Source organism: Tamandua tetradactyla, chromosome X (genome assembly GCF_023851605.1).
Source record: "Tamandua tetradactyla isolate mTamTet1 chromosome X, mTamTet1.pri, whole genome shotgun sequence".
NCBI lineage: Eukaryota > Metazoa > Chordata > Mammalia > Pilosa > Myrmecophagidae > Tamandua > Tamandua tetradactyla.
This window is the reverse complement of record NC_135353.1, coordinates 65,037,043-65,050,834: the sequence shown is the minus strand read 5'-3', so window position 1 is coordinate 65,050,834 and position 13,792 is coordinate 65,037,043. Positions and strand designations below refer to the sequence as shown.

Genomic DNA, 13,792 nt, shown 5'->3' with positions numbered 1-13,792 from the left:
GCGTGGTCTGTGTGTATATAAACTGTTCCACTTCTTTTAGAGTCACATTTCATAAATGTAAACAAAGGCCCCTTATCAGTGACTATCAGAGATATCTGGAGAAGGCAATGGGCAGCTGCATTTCTTGTCTAAATAAAACGGCTCTGACTGCTAGAAATAAAGTAAGAGCAAGATGAAAAGGGTAGTTATCTCAGAGCACACCCTAGAGAGGGTAGCAAAAGTACCAGATAGGGGCAACAGTCAGAGGTACTAGGTTAAGATTCTCCTAATCTGGTAATATCACTCTCTAGAAATCTGAAAGTCAGACGTTATTTTTCTTAATTTTAACTCTCCACCCAAAGGATAACCCTTACAATTCTTACCCTCTGCTCCATCTACAGGGACAGTTCACTGGAATGTGGCCAAGGGATAAAAATAGGTAGTTCTGTCTCTGAATATCAGCAAACAGCTGCAGCATAGTCCCTCTTGTTCTATTAAGAGCCTTTGACTGAGTCACCTCAACGAGTCTCTGTAGCCCCTTGATCTGGGAGCTTAATCTGGGAAGATCTTTCCTAATTCTTATATTCTCCATCCAAACACACTTCAAAATAATAGAATCAAAGAAATTAAAGGTACGAAATCTAGAGAATAATAATTATCTCCTTGAATATCTTCCCTCATCACTAGTAAATCTAATTTTAAGGTTTGTTTCTCTCTATATTGACTAATTTTACAATGTTTTATACTGCCATTCATTCAATAAATATTCCTTGAGTGCCTACTATGTGCTATGCACTATGCTAAGCACTGGAGACACAACTGTTAATAAAATACATGATTCCTGTTCTTATGGTTTATAATCTAAAGAAGGATTTCATGTATTTACAGATTATATGTTTCTCCCATCTCACTAAAACAGACACTCTGTAGGACATGGCTGAGCATCCTGACCTTGGCTTTTACTCTTCTGAGGCAAGGGAGACTGAGGCATGTGGTTACTACTTCATGAAGACTGTGGTTTTGTGTTTATTCTCTAAGGAAGAGGGCCACCTTCTAACTTTCTATTTCAAAGTGTATATATGGTATCATTATGTCCTTCTACAGTAGACACTGTATAGGAGGAGCTCTTTGTATCCTATATATCAATCTGACAATGCCAAAAGGTAATTTCTATGGCAATGGTTCCTCTGAAAAAAAAAAAAAAAAACAAAAGAGCATTGAGTTTCTGCTGTCTGTGGAACTTGGTATTCCAGGAAATAGACTTATAGAAGTTGATAAGACTCCAGTATTCCTATTCCTTTTGTAGAAGAACTGACTGGAAAAGATGGGGTGGTTGTAAGGATAAAGTTATATACTGTATGCAGAATATATTACAAATTATAAAGTAGTATTCAAATTTTAACTTTAAACTAATTCCAGAAGTCATTCTGAGAACTGTCATGTGCTATCACCTACCCTTACTTCAGAGCTAATGTTGTATCTAAAATCCAGGGCTCTTCATAAATAGTAATCTTACCCACTATATGAAATGAATGTATATGATTATCTGGACTGATAGTACTACTTCTCTAATACCACAAAAGCTTCAATTAGGTGGTCAAGTGAAACACAAGCAAAATAGGGAGACTGCATTATTCCCTTAATTATTCCCTTAATTTCCTAGCCATTGCTGCCTCTTCCGCCATCTATCACCTCTTTCTCCCTTTGTAAGCATAAACCATCTTTGTGTTACTTAGTTTTGGCACATTAAATGACTATACAAGGTTCAGAAGATAAATAGTAGGGCAGGTCCATAATCAGAATGGAAAGGGACAAGAATAATGCGAAGAGAGATGTAAGCTTTGGAATTTTTTTTGTTTTACAATGTTCCATTTAACTCTTCCCATATGTTCTTTTATTCCACTTATATAATCATGCTAGGCTTTCTATTTAACTGAAAATTTGCAGAACAGATGCTAGATATCAACCAAGTAACAACCTAATACGAAAGCTCTTCCAATACATAGGTAATAGAATTACAGGCATCAATTTTATATAGTTTGGTATAGCTTAATAATTTTATACTCAGATTTCTTGACTTAGACAGCTGGTTTCTTAGCTAAGTAAGTCCTGTTCTATCCTCTCATGTAAGGGATATTGTTTACACACCAAGGGGGCTTGGATACAAGTTCTTTGAGTGGAATCCAGGAATACAGCAGCTTGCTCCCAAATACGGTAAAATGTCAAGAATCTAGAATCTAGAGAGGTAAATTTAAATTTGGACTCTGATCAATGAAACATCTTCGCAAAATCCAGAGACATACAAGGACAGGCACTGTTGTTTCCTAGATATATTGGTGATAGAATATGTAACATAAAAGAATATAATATTGCTGTTGTTTTGAAGAACAGACCTACTAGAAAATGCACTTCTGAGCAGAGGCAGCAAATATATTAAATCTGTGATCTTTGGCTGGTTTTAGCGCTGACTTTTTTTTTTTTTTAACATAGGTAGGCACAGGGAAGCGAACATGGGTCTCTGGCAGGGCAGGCGAGAATTCTGCCACTGAACCACCATTGTACCACCCAGCCCTTGATTTTTGAAGTTTTTCACCTTGCTGAAAAAGGTAGCTCAATATGCAGATTAGTGGGTTCTCGTACTATCCCCAGAAGCTAAAGAAAATTACACAGACTTTACTGGAATTTAATGATAGGCTTTTCCTTTTTAATTTGTTTTTCATGAGATTCTGTACTGTGGGAAAAACTGTGCTGAAGTTACACAACTATTTTATTTGCCTGATGGTGTAAAAATTGGGAACTGTGGATAAGATTACAAAGAATGTCACAGGACAAACAGAATTTCTGTAGGTTTAAAATGTTACATAATTACCTCTATTTTTTCCAAATACAAAAATAATGCGATCCCCAAATAAAAAAAACAAATTAATATACTTAATAATAATTTTCAAAACTACCTCTTAAGTTCAATTATTTAAAAGAAATTGTGTTCCTAGTGCTTGCCCATGCAAAAAAAAAAAGAAATTGTGGTGAGTGGAATCTTTGGCTAGAAGTTAGGATTAGATTACATGATTTTTTAAATAAATGGGATTTTCTACCTGATTTGATTTTGTTTTAAGATATGATTGCAAGTAGAATCCAGTACATACATTAAGTACTCATTAAAACAACCTCTATAATTAATTCTGGAATATAAGGAACAATTATCTGGTTTAAATTAGTGGGAAACATTTGGCATGACAAGGAAAAAATGCTACAGCTAAGGTGTTTCTGTCTATTTTGCTGTGTTTTGTTTCTTGGAGAGGGTAGAAAAATTTGAATGATGATATTCATCCTTTATATTTCAACTCAAATATCATTTCTTCAGGGTAGCCTTTCATTATTCCCAAAATAGGTTAGATCCCTCTGTTATATGCTCTCATAGAAACTGTAATTTTCCTTCATAGCCCTCATCACTGAGTGGAATAGCTTATTTAGTTGTGTTATTATTCAATTCTCTTACTCACTAAAAGGTCAGGCCCTTGAGGGCAAGGGTTCTGTCTCTCTAGTTCACTACTGTATCTCCAGTGCCTAGCATGGTACCCTGCACATAGATACTCAGTAAATATTAGCTGAATGAATAAATCAATGAACCTGCAATAAAAATTGCTGCGATGAATATGAAACAACCTCCTCCTTCCTCTTGCTTTACATCAATAATCACTAACTTTCACAGATGTAGCTTCACAGATAAAATAGAAGGCACTCAGATTTGCTGGGCCCAGTGTTTGACACCCATGTCATTGGGGATAAGGTGTGGTAGGAGGAGTTATTTTAAAAATATGCAATTTTAGATGGAAAAAACCTTGTATATCTAGAATTGGACACAAATATTTTGGTTCCATACTATCTAAAATTTGCATTTTTTCCTAATATATAATATTATCTTTAGGAGATAAAATTGGCACTGTAATTTAAAGTAAAGGGCCAACTCCATACCTTAACTGACATATGGGCCATATTCTTACCTCACTTCTTTCCTCAAATATTGTAATTATAAAGGCTGAGACATGAATGGTAAAACATAATCATTTTAATTTGCCCAAATTTCATTTTTGATTCTTTGGCGGATCAAAGGAGTTTCTCTAAAAACAGGGTTATACATTTAGAAATCTTCAAAGAGAACCTCAACTAAATGTTTTTTTTCTACTTCTTTAGTTCTGAGTCCTTTCCCTCCTCTACAGTGCTCCTCCATTGTTATGTGTGCTTCAGGAACTCCAGTTCAGGAAGCCACATGGAGAGTAATCAACCTCATCTGCTACAAAGGAAGAGTGAAGGAGGCAGTTCAGGAAATCTTCATCTTGCACTGAGTGATAACGAGAAGATAATAAAGTACAAACTTACATTCTCAACCACATACTCTTTAGAGTAATTAAACACATTGTGAGTGTCACTAGAAATCTATCACCAGCTACAGCAGTCAGAAAAGAGAAATTTCCTAATTTTGTAATTCTACTGCAAAACTTTCAAAGATTTTATGTGTGGATGCTTTCTACTTATCTTTCATTAGGCTTGATTATACCCAGGCACTGATCTTCACGGTTCTAATCCACAAATTGTCTCAACACCAATACTTCTAATTTAAGAGTAAATTTAAGTTAATATAAATTGGAGAAGGTCTCAGACCAGTAAAGTCCTCCAGGTCTTTATACTTGCTGTTCTCTCTGCCTGAAATCTCATCCTTTGCCATGCCCTCTGCCCCTTCATCGACCTAGTTTCTACTCACCCTGAGATGTTAGTTTGAATATCACTTCATCTAGAAAGATTTTCTTGACTTTGACCAGTCTGGGCCTCCCAGATGACTGATTCCATTGCATTCTGTACTTTCCTATCACTATACTTACAGCTGTTTATTAAGATTACTTCTTATTTACTATTCCACTTTAATTTACTTTTTATTATTTTATTATGAGTACTGTTTTAATATTCTTATTAGTCTACTGTCTGAATTACCAGCTAGACCATAAGTTCTATGAGGGCAGGAACAGTGTTTCATAATCAGTGCCCTGGAACATAATGGATACTCCATAAATACATGTTGAATGAATAAGGGAAAAATGAAATATTAAATAAAATTATTGATTCTCAAGTAAAGGTCCTGAATTCAAGATAAAAGAAAGAGAATGAAGACATTTTTACCTGAGCATTCGATGTAATTTATGAGGTGTCATCCCACATCCATCATCAGTAAAGGTCAAACAAGATTTATTCTTGACCTCCTCAACATCTATAAAGACTGTCCTGGCAGATACATCTGGATCTACAGCATTATCTGCAAAAGGTAGAAATCTGTGATATTAGATCTCTTTTTCTAATATTCTATCAAAATCTCTACTTCAGTACCCCCCAAGACATGGAAACCATTCTTTATTCTTCTAACACAGATGTCCCAGAAGTTAAGCAGGATTATAGGGAAAAATACATATGATGGTGATGGGGTTACGAAGCCAATTTTTAGATTTCATAAAATGACTGTTCTGCAATCTGCCTTTCTCCCTTCAAACTGTAGGGTCTGTGGGAAAAGTAACTATTCCTATGCACCAAGTATCTTTGCTCCTTTATCTTCTCATTACTCCTTGTATTTTAGCCACTTGACTGCTCATGTAAGCATACAGTAAAATGTGGCTATGGAGAAAAGTTGAATTTGCAATTCTGCAACAAATAGTTGTATATTATGCATATTACAGTTTATTGGTGATAATTTTATTTTCTAGTTCCAAGACATCATTACCTCCTCTGTCAAAAAACATCTGTGTTTGTCACCATCCCTATTTATATCCTAAAAGACACTATAATCTGAGGATAAAATAAAAACATTTCTTTGCCTGCCTAGATTCCAATGAAAGCAGCAAGCATGCCTAGAGAAAAGGAACAATTCTGCTTAGATACTCTGTAATGGTCTTAAAGGGGAGGCTGTACATCCCTTCCATAAAATGGAAAACACAGAAAGTAGAAAAAATATATAGAAAGTTCCATGATTCCTCCTGAATAAGGTTTTCACAATGGGTTAATTATTTAAGGCTACTAGGACATCAAATATAGCCATATTTTAACATATATGCCATGTCCCAAATTCCCAGGTGCTACTCTCAGTGGCCACATTTTTTTTTTCCACTGACAAAAAAAAATTGTCAATACTAACTCATGTAATTCAAAAGGCTTATTAGGGTTCACTGGCCTGAATGGGACTGCACTAAGTCTGTACAGTCTATTTGGTTAGGTTCCTTAAGTGCCCCCTTGCCTACTAGCTTTTTAATCAAGCATGTGATCTCCCTTTTCACCCCATTCGCTTTCCCTAGCATCCTATACTACTTTACTGATACCTCATGGTTGGGTTGAGAAAACCAGGTGGGGCCCTAGTTGCCTACTCTTCCAACTACCATTGTTCTAAATGTAGCATTTATGTTGGGAACATCCCTTTAAAATAAAGAGATATATTTAAAAACCAATATTTACATTACAATTAACAGTATCAGTTACAACCCCTTGGAATGTTCATCCAAAAACACAAGACAGATTAATTTCAAGGAACACAATGGTGTTGTCAGAGTTATGATAAGACTGTAACAGCAATGGGATTAAAACAGCAATATTGTAACCTAAAAAGTCTTGGCAGTGAGGCATCATCAACTCCCCCAGAAGGGGGTTAAGATATCTGAAATAGCCAATCTTTTAGGAACAGGTAGGGGGAAAGCCCCATGCAATATGGCCTGTTTACTGTAAGACAAATAGGCCAACTTTTGGCAGAAGTTACAAGTTTGGCATGCAGTGGTGGCTTTATCAGACATATAGAGTTTTTTACTTTGTAAGACGTAGCACTTTTTTTCTTTAACTGCCAAAGGGATTCAGCATTGTGAAGCTACCTACTACCTATATTGCTTGAAGAAATGGTACTTGACCAACAGATCTTGGATTGTGCTGGGATTTAAACACTCTTCTAGGCCACTGACACTGATACCTTTGACTAGTCAGCCAACAGGACATCATCTCTACATTGAAAACTTTGGACGTAGAGAATTTTTTTCTAACAGTTTATGAACATTCACAATTTAAACACATAACAAACATTAATTCCAATTAAACATGTTTACGATAGTGCAAACAATGAATCAGTTTGCCAGCCTCTTACTCACAAGACCACTTTAACATTTCCCCTCTTCAATGCAAGTTTTATCCAAACTTTACTAGGTGCTTTTTAACAGGAACACAGACCAAAGAGTTTTAACACAGGCACTTCAGGAGTCACAAGGTAGATGTCAGGAGCGGCTACAGACATTTTATCTCCTTGGCTGGAAGCTTCGGAGGTACCAGGGAGGGGGCGGAACAAGACAAGAGGCCGGGGTCTGCTGGAACAGCAGGGACAGAATGATCAGGAGGCCAGCACCGGTAAGTACAACTTTGCATTTACTTTCAGCTTTAAGTGGCCTTTCATTCAGCCTCGACAAATGAACTTATAATAATAATAATAAGGCACCAATGTGGTGGCCGGTTTCAATCCTACATCTCGCTGCTTATCCTTCTAAAAGTTTAGCAACATGTAATCCATGCTCTCAGATCCCAGGGAATCTATCTTATCCCTTAACCCAGGTCACACAGTTCATGAACAGGGAGGACAGTAGGAGGACTGGTACTCCTTTCCCCTCACCCACCACTTAAGTGAGAGCTGCACTACCAGATCTTGGGGGCATTTTTATCCCCTAATATGGCCCACACAAACTCATGTGTTACCAGATTCCTAGGAGTCTTATCTCTCTAATCAACCTGTGCAATCTCTCAGTGGGAGAACCCTTAGTGGGAGCACTTATCCCTTGCCCACAATTTAGGAAAGAGAATGAGGTACCAACTCCTGGGGAATCTATCTTATCCCCTAACCTGGCCCACCTCAGCCCTTGCCTTCTAAAAAGGCATTGTAACTGAAGCCTTATACCTCATTTGGAGGCAATGATAAATGGCCTTATGACAGGCTCCCAAGAGAATCAGGGAGGTGAGTGAAGATGGCTTTGAGGTAGTGCTTCATAGGTCTCCCATCCTTTCTTGTTCCCAGAGGATCACAAGCCTCTCCTCCTTCTCTTGTTTCCTGAGGATAGCCTATGTGGATATGTCCAAGGTCGCCAGGGCCAAGCCATTGCCCTATAGCTATCCTGGCAAGTATCTAAAAGTATTCTTGTCTAAAAGTAAGCACATCACCTCCTCTCATGAGCCTGTCTGTCCATGTTCAATATATATATATCTTATATAGTATCAATATTCAAATATCCTGCAAGTTTGAACTTCAGAAGTCATTTTTTATTCCTCATTCTCCCTTGCCCTATACAGCTCTAGGCTCTTTCACATCTTGCTTTTTCTATTCCCATTGTAATTCTCTTAGTTTTTGGACTTTATATGCTCTCATCTGGATTACTGCAGTAGCCTCTTAATTGGTCTTTAAAAAGCTGTGTCTTACCCTTTTCTAATACATTTTATACAATGCTGCAAGATTATCCTTCCTAAAGTACAGCTCTAATCAGGACATTCCCCTGCTCAAAAAACTTCACACTAACTGTCCAAATACCCAAGGCCTCCCAATCACATCCTGGTCCCAGCCTACTTTTCCAATCTCATTTCCCAGTGGGTACCTGGAATAAAAGGACCTGTGTTTGAGAGTTGTGGCACTGTCACTTACTAAATATGGAACCTTGGAAAAGTCAATTAAATTCTTTAAGCTGTTTCCTTATCTGCAAGTTGAGAATAAATAAATAAATAAATAAAATCAATATCATTTACCTCAAAAGGTAAAAGTTAAAAAGGTGTTTGTGAAAGCTCTCTGTAAGTGCTGTAAGGACCTACAATTTCTTTTTTCCAGTACATGAAGTCCATGCTCTAATTAAACTGAACTACTCAGTATCTTTCATGCCTTTGTTCAGGCAGTTGTTTCTTCTGCCTGGAATGCCCTCCCCCCTCACACCCATATCCACATGTCCCAATCCTTCAAAACTCAGCTCAAATGTCACCTCCTCTACAAAGCCTTTCCTAATGCTCCTCTTCCCATAAACTGGAAGTCATCCTCCCTTCCTCTGAACTGCCACAGCACTTGATGGGTTTATCTTTGCTGAGTATCACTTTCTATTTTGTTATACAAAGCATAAACCTTCTGTACATGTTTTATCTCTCCTAGTATCAGAATGACTCTGTAATATTCATTTCCTACCTATCACTGTGGCCTTGCACACAGAAGGTGCCCAATAGATACTTACTGAAAGAATGTTTCACTAGAAAATTAATGTGTAAGTAGAGGAGAAAATTATTGAAGGAAAACCTAAAATGAAAGCTGATAAACATTTTACTCTTCGTTCCCCTATTATTATTTATACAAATAATTGAGACTTAGTTTTAAAATATGTGTGAATGCATGTGCATATATGCATATAATATACATACACACTCACACTTTTATTAGACATTTTGGCCAGGCTTAGATTATTTACACTAGTGAATGAGACTAAAATCATAAATATTCAAAATTACAAATTGAAAACTCTTAAGTATATGCACAGTACCACATCGGTACATGCAGTTTTGCACATGCAACTCTGAGGGAACAACATGTTCTGTCTCTGACCTCCCACCATTTAAATTGTTACTTTTCCCTCTCTTCACCCTGGCCTGCATACAGTTGACTTGTAAGTTTCATGCACATTTCACCCCAGGCATAGCGCAAAACTTCAGAGTCCCTACTCTCAAGGATTCCAAACCTGTTAATGGTACCAGTTTTCCCCTGTACCTTCTAAGTCACAGTCATACATATTGTAAAACATTCCGTGTTACTGTCAAAATAATCATGAAAGTTTTCTATCCCTTTTCCAATAAACTCTCCTATCTCCTGCGGCCCGCTGACTTTTTGCCCAAGACAACTCTCACAGTATAGCCATAGCGACTGCTGAGCAGGGACTGGGGCTCATGCTGGGAACTTTGAAACCATTTTCAAGATTTTGATCTGTCCTACCTTGCCCCAGAGATATCTGTCCCTTCTTTCAATTTTCGAAGCATTTATAATACGCTCTGCACGCCGCGGCATCTTGTCTAGGACTGCTTTTCTTCTTTGCTTCCTACAGTTTAGCATATTACCGCAAAAGCTGGTGCACTTGGCTTCAAGACATCAACTAAAAGCACTTTAAAAGCAAACACCGGCGGAGCGAGAGATTAAGTCTTCAGTATTCATTCCAGCGGTGTGAGGGCGCTCGTGGACCATGGACCCAGCCCTCCGCAGTCGCAGGCAGCCAAATGCACTCGTGTCATCTCTTAAGAGATGTCCCATCATTCCCCGACTTTCTCGTCCCAAAAGTTAAAGAACTCCATTTTCCAAACCCTTCCCCATGACCCCAGCCCCTCTACAATGCCCCTTTGCCAACTTGGCGCCCTTCCTGGGCCACCAGTTCCCGTGGAGCCCAGCTGCCTCGGGGCCCGATATTTTTATGCATCGCTTTTGATTATTAACTAAGCTATCCTAAAGTGCCCGGTACATCGCGAGCCAGAGAAGAAAACCACATGAGAGTCCTAATTCTTGGGACACTCCTTGTTTCTTCAGCTTTGTTCGCCGAACCTCTCGCTTGGAGAGAGTGCGGGTCCCTACGACCCCGCCCCCAGCCCACACGGCTCCGCACTTTACTCCGGCGTTGGCGTTCGCCGCATCACGCTGGCACCCGTGCCTCCGGCGTTCGCGGCTGGGCCCCCTCGCCACTCACCTAGCAGCTCCGCGATGGCACTGAAGGGTCGCGTGTGGCTGCTGGAGTTGCTCTGCAGGTAGCGGGGGCTCATCTGGAGGCGAGAGAAGATCCCGTCCTGTGTGAGGCCTCGGCCCGCCAGGCCCACCCCGCGCGCCCCTCGCAGCCCCGAGGCCCGCGCGCGCGCGTCCGCCCCCTCGGCCCCCAGACCTACCGTGCTCAGGCGGATCCCAAAGGCCTGCGGGCCGACGCCCGGCCGGGCAAGCCCATAGCCCGGCGCGCCAGGGCCCGTGGGGGCCCCTCGGTACAGGAGCATTTTTTTGGCCGCCACGATACCCGTTTGCTGCTGCTGGACGCCTCGCCTGGCCGTCCCGGACTAGCCCTCTCTCACTCCCTCTCGCAGCTGGCGGCGGCCGTCCCGGACTGGCCCTCCCTCGCTCCTACTCGCAGCTGGTGGAGGCGGAGCGCGCTCTAGCCACCTGTCCCGGGCGGGTGGGGTGAGGTCGGCTGAGCCCAGCGGGCAGCTCCGCCCTGTCAGCACCTCTCTGGACCCACCGACTGCCTGGGCTGCCTTAGAGCCGTACAGAAATATGGCGACCTCCTGACAGCCGCTCCTTGATCCCCGCCCCTAATTAATTCTTGGCGTTTCCATAGGTCGGACTGCTGAGCGGGAAAGCGCGAGGGGTGGGGGTGGGGTGGGGAAGAGGGGCGGGCACGTGGGGAGGGGCTGGAATGAGGCAAGGGGAGGGGGAGGGTGTTGGGATTTCTGGAACCGAGTCCCAGCTATGCTGCATGACTAACGGACAGGATAAGACAAGTCATTCAAGTTCTAAAGACTACAGTTTTTGCTACCTGGGAAAGCAGCAGCTTCGCGTGGTGGGAAAGCATTCTACGTTGGCTCTAATGCCTCGAGAAGCACCAGAACGTTCTAGAAGGCAATTGGCAAACCGTTGTCAGTGTTATGGAAAGAGGTTTATAAAAGGAGAACTTGGAATCCACTTAAATACCCCAAATCTGGGATTGGTTAAATTTTTGCGTTTCTTTAAAACGAAATACTTTGCCATTCTTAAAGTCCGTATTTGTAGATGAATATTCATATGGAAAAATACTCGTGAGGGAAAGAAAAAAACAAGAGGTTACAGTAGTTTGTGTAATCTGTGATAGCTTTTTTATTGGTAAAACAGGTATATACACATATCCATATATACATGCATAAAATATATATATACATACAATGAAAAAGGCTAAATGATAAACCAAGATAATTTGTCTGGGTCTGGAATTATGGATATTTTCTTTTTAAAAAAATAGCTTCTCTGCATTTAAAAAAAATTTTATACCAAAAACATACACTGCTTGATTATAGAAAAAACAGAAATATTTTTAAATTTTAAAAGTACATAACATTCCTTTGCATGGATAAACCATAATTTATTTGATCATTCTTCTGTGACCAATCAGGTAGTTTTCTTTTGTGTATGTTGTGCGGTTTTTTTTTTTTGACAACACAGTCAGTGCTGCCTCAGACATTTTCTCATACAGATTATTAACTTCTGGTATTATTATTTATATAGCATAAATTCCAAAAGTGAAATTGCTCTAATAGCACGTGCACAGTTTACTCTTAGTAAGTACTGGAAGGTGGAGGCAATTTGTCCTCAGAGCAACAGAGTAAGCCATTTTGCCACATTCATAGCACGCATTAGTCTTTCTCTTTTTACTTTTTACCAATCTTTTTGTATGAAAAATTTTATCTCATCATTGTTTCCATTTGCATTCCCCAACTGCCAGTTAGGCTATCTTTTAAAATATTTATTGTACATTTGCATTTCCTCTTTTATAAATGCCTGTTTATATCTTTTGACCATCATTTCTTTCCATTGGGTTATTTGTATTTGCCCTTTTTTCTCAGGTATCCTTTGTGTTTTGTTGTTGTTGTTTGTTTTTAAATACGCAAAAGTACAAAGAATAATATAATGAACTCCCACATAGTTATTATTTAGATTCAAAAGTTATTAAGAAGTTTCCATACATGCTTTATATATCCTGGGTTTTTTTCTTATTTTTAAAAAATTTCTGTAAGCATTTTAGAGCAAATCTCAAATATCACATCATTTTACTCCATATAGTTAGTTCATTGTCCTTTTTTTAAATGTAGACATGTTCTAACAAACGTAACTGCCATTTTCACAACAAACAAACTTTATAGTAATTCCCTGGTGTCCTCTAACAGCCAGTCTATATTCTGATTTGCTCAATTGTCTCAAAAATGTCCTTTTACAAGCTTGTCTGGATCTGCACAATATGCACACATTGTGCTTGGTTGTGTGCTTTAAACCTCTTCTAATCTAAAACAGTCTGTCTTCTTTTTTTAAAAAAAAAATTCATCCTATTGAATTGTTGAAGAAACCAAGTCGATTGTACTATTGAATGCCCTCTATTCTCGTTGTCATGTTGTCTGCGTTCTCATGTTGTCACTTAGCTTGCTTCTCTTATTAGGGAATAAGTTTAACTTAATCATAAATACAAGTTGGCCTTACAGGCTCAATAAAATTCCAGCACAATGTTTTTATAAACAGGAATGCTCATAGATAGTATTGAATACTTCCTATTGCATCACATCAGGAGGGACAAACCCTCCAACACTTGATGCTGAAATTGACCTGTGGGTTCCTGTTGGAGCAGCCTGAACTTTGCACTATAAAGTTCCCCATTAATTTTTCACTTTATGGCTTCATCAATTGATGTTCATTGTCTGAAAAAAATATTGAATTACAGCTGCAAAATGCTGATAATCCAATCCCATAATTTCTTCTCATTTATTAACAGTGTATCCTTCTCTATATAAGAACATACCCTCATCAACCCTGGCTATATGGTTACTCTGAAAGACAATTCCTATAGAAGGGACAGAATAAATGTTAATTATTTACTTGTAATTGACAATTTTGTGAGGAGTTGTTACTGAAAATGGATATCATGATGCCCCAGCCCATTTCCCAATTCAATGAAAGACTTATTGGCTCAGCTGCTAGAAAAGTTGTCAGCAGCAGCCTTCAACTGTTAGCCCCCTTCGG

At 39.2% G+C, this 13,792-nt stretch overlaps 1 protein-coding gene across 1 annotated transcript in view; it reads right to left on the bottom strand.

Moving 5' to 3' along the window:
• Positions 1–11,302, bottom strand: part of MORC4 (MORC family CW-type zinc finger 4) — a 61,437-nt gene extending 50,135 nt beyond the window's left edge. The window contains 3 exon segments of the mRNA XM_077144921.1: positions 5,155–5,287; positions 10,737–10,809; positions 10,930–11,302. Of these exon segments, the coding sequence (XP_077001036.1) occupies positions 5,155–5,287; positions 10,737–10,809; positions 10,930–11,031 (308 nt within the window). The 5' untranslated portion in view covers positions 11,032–11,302.
• Positions 11,303–13,792: the final 2,490 nt, after the last annotated feature.